This window comes from Paramormyrops kingsleyae, chromosome 9, assembly GCF_048594095.1.
Source record: "Paramormyrops kingsleyae isolate MSU_618 chromosome 9, PKINGS_0.4, whole genome shotgun sequence".
Classification (NCBI taxonomy): domain Eukaryota; kingdom Metazoa; phylum Chordata; class Actinopteri; order Osteoglossiformes; family Mormyridae; genus Paramormyrops; species Paramormyrops kingsleyae.
In genome coordinates this window covers 29896119-29905763 of record NC_132805.1, presented here as the reverse complement: position 1 = coordinate 29905763, position 9645 = coordinate 29896119, and the positions used below count along the sequence as shown (strand labels likewise).

General features: G+C 39.0%; 1 protein-coding gene across 1 annotated transcript in view; it reads left to right on the top strand.

The window, feature by feature from the left end:
- Positions 1–5738: 5738 nt before the first annotated feature.
- The window catches only part of irx1a (iroquois homeobox 1a), a 5352-nt gene continuing 1445 nt past the window's right edge, over positions 5739–9645 (top strand). The window contains exons 1-2 of the mRNA XM_023811572.2: positions 5739–7167; positions 8801–9645. The exon at positions 8801–9645 is cut by the window's right edge and continues 146 nt beyond it. Of these exons, the coding sequence (XP_023667340.1) occupies positions 6922–7167; positions 8801–9645 (1091 nt within the window). The 5' untranslated portion in view covers positions 5739–6921. The remainder of the gene's footprint in view (positions 7168–8800) is intronic.

Below are 9645 nucleotides of genomic sequence, written 5' to 3'. Positions count from 1 at the left end.
TCGGAAATTCCGACTAGAACTTGCCAAAGTTCTACGATAACAAGGAATGAAGAGCGCCTCGAACTTTCCACTTCCTTGCAAGTGCAGAAACGTTTGACAAGCTTCTGCTGGTAGCTGTGCACTGGCTCGGTGGGTAGCACTGCGGCCTCACACCTCCCGTCGTGGCTTGTTGGTTTGATTCCTGCCCAAGCTCTTTGTCTTCATGTTCTGCCTGTGTTTGCGTGGGTTTCTTCCCACAGTCCTAAGACATGCAGTTTGCATGTACTGGCGTCTCTAAATTTCCCTCAGTGTGTGATCATGTGTGTGTTTGCACCCTGTGGACTGGCATCCCATCCTCACTGTATTTTAGTTACTGCCCTAACTGCTGAATAACATCTGTTGTGCTATAGGCTTTGTATCAGATGTGAAAATATATGACTGAGGATGTGTTCAATGATGATTTATGAGTGCAGTGCAGAACATCAGTTACACTGGTACCATGACCTGGATACTATAAATTGTGTTGCTGTTGGTATTCTAAAGAAGAGAGTATAACAGAGTATAGTGAAGTATAGCAGAGAGTACTGAGCTTGACTCCATGACGATTGTGATGTCACCCCCGCAGTTACGATGAGGGATTGATTCATTCCCTGTAGCTATACACTTTGGTCTTCACTATAGCATACAAACCCTCTTGCCTTGTACGCTGTGCATGCTGAGGTGATGTAGGTACTGTCCCTGGCTTGTTACTCTAGTGTGAAGATGCATAGCTAAAATTACCACACTGTTTGAGTTATATGAAGAGAACCTAGAAGGTGGATTCTACACCAAGATCCTTATATAACCAAGACCTGAAGTTCCTGACAATGCTTTTGTGTCTCACAAATAACTTGGTTGTGGAAATACGCATCTTGATTTGCATTGCCCATGTTGTGACTCATCCATTGTTATCCACCAAAAGCCTAAATTAGTGCTCTTCAAATCTTGACCTCGATTCCAAACCCAGGCCTTGTTTTCAGTTCTCCCAGGTAGTTAGTTTAATAATTACTGATTCTGATTGGCCAGAGGCTTCACACCTGACTCACAGGTAAAAGAAGGTTGGAAAATCAGCAACACTTGGACCTTAAGGACGGTGATTTGAATAGACTCAGAATAAATAAATATTTCCCATACTTATTTCTCTAGTATATTGATTCATGTATTTCTGATTATCATCTCAGTGTTTTGTTTTTGCCGTAAAAGACACAGGTTGGGGTACATAATATGATGCTCCATCTTCAGAATTTTATTTAAAAAAAAAGACTAATTTCTGTAATGTAGGTTGAAAAGAGCCACAGACTACGATCACTAAGGATTATCTTTGGCTGTGCATGGATATCAGTCAATATCAGTCCTGCGGTAGCTTCTTAATAGCTAAGATCGGGAGTTGAAAACATGGCTACCTCCTACTCTTTGAGGAGTCCATCTGCTTGAGGTCTGGCACATCACTGCACCTCGGCGACTGACCCCCCACGGCGCTGACTGTCCGTCCCCGTGTTTTTCATCTCACGCGGGGACTGAACTTTAAGTGCCCCTGAGCTGAACGAGAGTTAAAGTGCCTTGAAAGGTGCTGATTGAGCACCTCCAGCTTCTTGTCGAAAAAAAAAAAATTCAGCTTTCAGCGTTTTGCTCCAGCCAAAGTGATACAGGCGTATTACATTTTTAGAAACTGCTTTAATTGCAGTCAGGAGAGCCCTGCCATGACAATAGTAATTCCATGACTTCCTGTTACTGTCTCGTCCCTCAGCTCATATAAATAATTTATAAGGATGCTGTCAGTTAACCTCAAATAATTATTATGCCTTTTTCGCTGGAAAAATAAATGATGAAATCGGTAGCCTTCATATCAAGTATAGCCCTTCGTTAAGAAAAAGATCTGTTATACATTCCTTGGTGTGCATGATTTTATCAAATGGATTTTCAGCACAGACAGATCTGGCACTCAGTGACTGAACTCTGCAAGCCGTGGGGTCTGTGAAACATGGAGGTAAAAAAAGAGAGCAGGAATCTGAGGACATACATCAGTTGTCATCAGACTACTTAGACAGTTGAACTGTGTAGTGGTGAGTTTGACCCAGTCAAGTGCAGTACCTTATTCATAACCTTAAATATAAAAAGATGAACAGATATAAGGAGCTATTTCAGCCTTTTTAAAATGACGCTGGGTTTATGTGACGAGACGAGGGGGGGTGTGGCCATCTTTGGGGGACAGTCAGGTGATCTAGGTGGGTGTGGAGATTTCCGACTGTCCCTCATGATGGATGCAAATTATTGTTTTTTTCCTTCCTTCACCCCAAGTAACCCTGAAGAGATGATAACCTTCACAGCCCCCCAAGCCTGTACCTTGAACCCCAACAAGTTCAGGCATTTCCTATCCTCAGAACCCAAACATCTGGTATTCATTTGTTTTTTGTATTTCTGTATTTAATTAAAGTTCTGTAAAGCCTGTACCCTCCCCAGCCATCAAAAAAAAGGACAATTATCTCAAAACATACATCCCTTTCCCTGTCCTGTCCTGTGTCACCTGCTTCTGTCTGCTGTCCCGAGTTTCAAAATTTAAAACCCATATTTATGTTATTTTGTATTTATTGCTTTGTTTGTTGTTGTTTTTTTTTTAACAGAATGCCTATACAGTATATTCTGTATGTAAACTACAGGAACATACTTTAGCATATATACAATTTTCATTAGTCTTGCTATATACCTCAGACTGGGACGTACTATTGGTATTCAAACTTCATATCCCAGAATTCAAATGTCATATAATAATACCACTTCCTGCCAAGCATTTCCTGAATACTGTGTGCAATGCACAATTAAATCCAGTCACTAGATCTCCGTAGTGTACTAAGTATGTCAATGCACTCGAGTAAGTACAGACTGTGAATTTATCTGGAAGAAAGTGGAACTCAGGGTATGAATTTAGTATTAACATCTACACTTGTTCAATAAAAAATGAACAAAGAATCTTGTACCTGTTACACGTAAAGCTTATATAGAATAGATATAGATAGCACTTTGTTACAACCTCATCAAGAATGTCATACATTGCACATATCACATATACATATATATGCACATGTATATGTATAGCCATGTATATATATATATACACATGAAATAATAACTTGGGTCTGTTAATGTGTCAGATTGTTTCCATTTCCTTTCCATAGATTTTACTCCTAAAACTCAATGTCATGGCTTTTCAGTTTCAGTTTATATATATATATATATATACATATATATATATATACACACATACATACACACACACACACACATACACACACACACACTTCATGCTAAGCATTTTATAAGCACATCTAATGTCAGTGAAGCTTGCTAGGGCGGTATTAATTTCGGCTCCACAACTGAAAGTTCATAATTTAAAAAAAAGTGCACAAAATGCAGATGACTGAATAGCACTGGAAGGTGGCTCTATACTCAGCCTAGCGGTGTATAGCGCTGAGCATTCTGCCAAGTGACTGCGAGATGTGCTGCTTCCTTAATAGTATTAGGAGTTCAAACCGTAAAGGTTATAATCTAGCAAGAGAAGAGACTCCTTTCTTCGCTTTGATCCCTTTCCGTTTGGTTGTTAAAAGTTGACAGCTCGACTGAATAGCATTCAGTGCTTCCATTTGTATAACATGAGTTTCCCGGTCCATATGGCTCCCAGCTACACCTGGGTTGGGGGAATTTACTTGACATTGCCTTTGGATAACATTGACTCAGTTAGGGTGAAATCACAACATAAAAGTAATTTCAGACTAAGAAGTACCTCCCACCCAGGAACAAAAGCTGAATTAAAGTATGTCCTGGAAAAAATGAGCAAGTAAACTAGTGATGACACAGTTATTATAGGCGTCGACACACAGCTGCATGCAAACTATAGCAAGTAAAATTATTATCAACTTAAATTTAATTCATAATATAAATTAAAAACCATAGTTGCCCTGCCCTTAGGCTCCTTGGTTGTGTTTGTGCACTTTGCAGTGTTTACTGAGTGCGTGTGTGCAAGAGCGAGCCTGCAGCCAACGGTGTGCACGTGCGGAGCGCGCTGTTGCGCGTAGTAGCGCGCGGGGAGGGGGGCGGAAAAACTATTTTAAGGGAGTCTGATCGATGTTTTCATAATGATATAAAAAGAGCAATTACTATTAAATTGCCGTACTGTGTTTTCTGCGGTTGGTTTACGTTTCCCTGCATTCCCACAGTCAAAGTTCAAGAGGATAGGAAATGAACGAAGTTCTGCAAGCTTCGAGCACTGTTCAAATCTGTTGCCCAGAGAAAACGTGAAAGCGATATTAGCACCAGTTAGTTTTGTCAGATCTCATCAGAAGTGAAACTACGGCCAATTAATTATGACCAAACCTAATTATTATTATTGTACTGCGTATAAGGACTTGGTGTTTATTTTAAGGGAGAGTCATACATCTCGCAAAAAATAAATATCTAGTTTTCTTAACATTTCACCCCCAGCTCTTCTTTTGCTTTAAGGTGTCTTCTTTCACCATCCCTGTCATCCCCGTTTCTAGATACTTTCAATCTTCTATCACCACCATCTCTAACCATGCACATTTCCAGCAGGTTATCACGATTGCCATTCCTCCCTCTTTCTGATGTGTTCTGCTGATTACCATCGGTGCCCTGAGATATTTTTAACAGATCCTCGCGTCGCAATATCCACTCTCAACCATCTGGAACAGATCAAAATCACTGACTTCATCTAAGCAGTTAAGTATTAAATCTACAGTATCCTTTTAACAACCACGACCTCTAGTTAGGTGAATTAAATCCACAGAACTCCGAAAAAAGGTGTGTGCGATTATATATTTCCACATATAATAACCACATGGGTCAGCCGAGTTAATTGCACATTTTACTATAACATGCAACTAATCGCACTATTTTCTGCCTGCTTACTAACAGATATTACCTCCAATTAATACAGGCCACAAGTAGCCTATTTCATTAATCTAAAAATCAGCAGTAGCTAGCCTATAGATAATGCAGTAGTGGTCGTGACTTCTGATACGTAATGTTGCAATAACTATTTTAAAACTTTATTGGTAACACCTGCATTAAAGTAAATTACAAAAAGTTACTTCTGGTTCCAGAAATTATTATACCTGCTGAATTATTCAATTCATGTAATTTTTCCGGGTGTTATTTTAAACGGATGCCTAAATTTAGCAATGCTATGCATTTATTAAGTAAAACAAAGACGGTTTTTATAGCAGTAATGGATTTGCGACGTCTTACTGGATATTGCTTTTTACTAAGTATTAAGGAGAGCTCTTCACACATCGTATACAGACCATCACAATACATATAAGTTTATCCTTCTTCGAGTAAAAATATGGCCAAATGAAAAAACATTGTCTTTAAAACTACTCAGGCGAAGATACGTGAAATCAGAACGCGACACTGTCACCCCACAGGTTGAGTAGGTAGTTTTACATCCGGGCTGCTTCTCGGTGTGACTGTTTTTAGTTTCCAGTCACATCTAATGCCCATATTTCTTTACTGTGAGATTATTATTCTGTCAAATATTATCTCCATTAAGCAGCCAAAACAATGACGCCAATTTAACAAAAAAAAAAACACTAAACATATCAATGCCTCCCCTCCCACCACGTTCCACTTCCACACATGCGCGCACATACACGCGCTCGCGCACGCGCCCGCGTACACACACACACACACACACACACACACACTTTCCCCCCTCTTTCGCTCTCGTCCTTTCACAAAGGTATACCACTAAAGGATTATAAAATGTTCGCCATAATTAGACGTTGACGATAAATTCGGAATTTTTACCTGCAGTGAAAATACGAATGGAAAAAGTTACTTCAGTATTGCGTTTCTCACTTTTACATAGTTCTATTTGCACGATACTCATATAAACTTATACAAAATATCTTATATACACATCTGACACAACATTTTTATAAATGGAAAATTGTGCTATTATTTTAATAGTAAATTTAATTACAATTGCCACTATACTTCAATTGCTTTAATTATAGTTATAATGACAGTTCTAAAAAATTTCGCTATTTAGCATGACACTTGTTTCAGAATCATGTACTTTCCTTTGTTTGTTTGTTTTTGTTTGTTTTTTTCTGAAGAAGAGTTTGAAGTGGAATTTATGGTGGTTTACCTTTGCCTTTATTTTGCATATCCTTCTACTCACCCGACATATCCATGAATTAAAAAGGTAGAACAATCGCAATATTTCCCGTCCGCTTACTTCTGCTAATGATTAAGGTAAAGGTTTACAGAGAATGAAAAACCTCGACAGACCTGCTGTTTAACCGTTTAGTAACTGCTAGTTTTGTTATTTTTATTCATATTTAAATTTTAAATATTCCCCGGACCAACAACTTCTGAATTGTTGGTTTTGTCCGCACTTTTTTTTGGTAATGTGGATTAATTAAAAGGAGATCGTACAGCTTTCAAGTTTATTGTTCTAATGTCAGACAGCTGTAAAATCGTGTAGACAGGTTGTCATACAACAAACAGGGCTTCGGTGAATAGAATCTAATGCTAAACATTTAACGTACAATACACGAAACACGCAAAAAAAATGGTCCCAGCCAATGCTCAAACCACATGCTCCAACTAGGAGGGGCTTGCTGCTCAAGTGGAATGCCAATCAAAGCATCAACTTCAAATTGTATCTGAGAGATCAGCTCAAGACCTAGGGGCAGACACATCAGTTGGAGCTCAATTGTTGATCAGATCACATCCAACGGACTTGGAGCGAAAAACAGAGAACTGAGATTTTAGAGGAGCGGATTCATTTCTGCTCCGTTCTTCAGTGCTTCAACACTTTCAATTTGACTTCCTGATTTTTTTTTTCTTCTTCACCCTGACTCTGCTGTAAGATTGCGGTAGGAAATGTCTTTTTCCCAGTTGGGCTACCCTCAGTATTTAAGTGCCACCCAAGCGATGTACGGAAGTGATCGCCCGGGAGTGCTGGCTGCGTCTGCCCGCAGTGGAAGCTCCGAAATTGGGGGAAATCCGTCGGCTACAGCTGCTGCAGTCACATCGATGTTGGGCATGTACGCCAACCCCTATGCAGCGCACAACTACAGTGCATTTCTGCCTTACACCAGTGCTGACTTGGCTCTGTTCTCTCAGATGGTAAGAGCTGCATTTACCTAATATTTATTTGCGAATCTGCCACCGTTATCGAAGTGATTCGAATTAAATGCGTTATTGGTACTTTTGAGTACGGTGTTCGCGCTGTGAATCAGCCGAAATGTTGCTAAAGCGGAGGACCTAAGAACCAACCTTAGGCGAAACTTTACTTCGCTGCACTAAAATGTCGTTTATTTCATTGTGCCCCATGCAATATTCCATTGCTGATTCTCTTTATTTTTTCTTTTCTTGAAATGTTAATGTTTTTTTTGTTTTGTTTTGACTCTTTCATTCCTGGAAGCCTGCTAAAATCTGTTATTCTATTTTAAAATACTGCGTATAATTTTCTATAAAATAAAACGTAAGTGTATCATAATGAAATTTAGACTTACAGTAACAAACGTGCTATATATATATATATATATATATATATATATACACACACACACACAAACACACACGTTCAGTATATCAATAACACTAATAATAATAATAATAATAATAATAATAATAATAATGTACTGGCCACAGTTTACAGTGGATTACGTACTTGTACATTAGAAAATACAAAATTGCCAAATCTGCGTTCCGTTTTAAATGCTTGTACAAAAAAAATGTGTTTCTAACATCTAACATCTAGCCTACGAAAGAATTAAACATGGTTAATCATGTAACCTAATTTTATATTAATTCCATCGAGGCTCATTTGATAATTCCATGTTTTTATTTAAAACATACGCAGCTGAATGTATTTTAAAAACGATACCGACACAATATGAGTGTATATCAATTCTGCGTGTACTTTTTGTCAACTTTGCCGTTCCATTGTATAGTCGGCATATATAGTGTGTATGTGTGCTGTTACATGATGATATATATAATACGTGGAGATATCATTTTATATTAATAATTGTCGCAGTGTAATAATAGTACTTGAATCGGTTTATGTCAATTAGAACAATTACGTTTAAATACATTAAGTAATAGTTAATAGTCTACGGCAATAAATGTAGTCAGGTAAGGAGGCATGGATATGATTTATTTGTTCAAGTACAATTACGTAAATGTTATTTGCTATGTATAACTGTGTATGGATCTATATGTATTAGCAATGTGAATCCAAATGAACCAGAACAAATGTTGACAGAAAACATACAGGAATATCTGGCAATAAATTCGCTTCTTTGTATCTTAATGCTGCTGTTATCGTTAGCAACCTTGTTTTGTTGTCGTGACGGGTCAAAACAAACCTTATTTGACCGATGAAGATATGTATAGAAACAGAGTTTATTAAACGTGGAATGATAAGAAAAATAACGATGCATGCCTTTTTTGTCTTTATGTTACGTAATAAAATGTTCTTACTCGTATGTGCCAAATCACATAACCTGTGCTGAAATCTACCAGAACCGGTGTATTGCTGGAAAGGACTTGGCAAAATTGGCGTTGGAAAGTTTTAAGTTGGTTGCCAACAGAGGCCTGTTGTCTAATTATGAAAGCTTAAATATGTATATCGGGAATGTCTGCTTTCCCACAAAGATACATGCTTTTACATCTATTTATAATCATTATTAATAACACCAATAATAGTAATAATAATAGTAATAATAATAATATGTATTGTTTTTCTCTCCAGGGATCCCAGTATGAACTTAAAGAAAGCCCTGGCGTTCATCCCGCTAGCTTCGCGGCTCATACCAGCCCAGCCTTTTACCCATATGGCCAGTTCCAGTATGGAGACCCTGCTAGACCCAAGAATGCCACAAGGGAGAGCACCAGTACACTTAAAGCCTGGCTTAATGAACACAGGAAAAACCCCTATCCGACAAAAGGAGAAAAGATAATGTTGGCTATAATCACAAAGATGACTCTCACACAAGTCTCCACCTGGTTTGCGAATGCCAGGAGGAGACTCAAGAAGGAGAACAAGGTGACGTGGGGTGCGAGAAGCAAAGAAGATGAAGACAGCAACATATTCGGCAGCGATAACGAAGGTGACACGGAGAAGAACGAGGACGAGGAAGAAATTGACTTGGAGAGCATAGACATTGATAAAATTGATGAAAACGACGGAGATCAGAGTAACGAGGACGACGAGGACAAATCAGAGGGCCGGGACAGAGTAGAGCTGGACAGTATGGAGAAGAGACGGGCATTGGCCCTCCAAGCGTTTGATAAATCAAAAGACACGATTTCCGTCGGCAAAATGCCGTCTGATAACAACAGCACTAGAGTACTTTCTCCCAGCGGACAGGGAAGTTTCCAGCTACCAGTAAACAATAAGCCCAAAATATGGTCCTTAGCAGAGACAGCAACCAGCCCCGATAGTTCCCAGAAAGCCACGTCACCCTCTGTCCCTGCCAGTCACGCTTCACCCCAGATCCAGCACCCGGCTTTCCTCCCCAGCCATGGACTGTACACATGCCAGATTGGAAAGTTCCACAACTGGACAAATGGCGCTTTCCTCGGCCAAAATTCCCT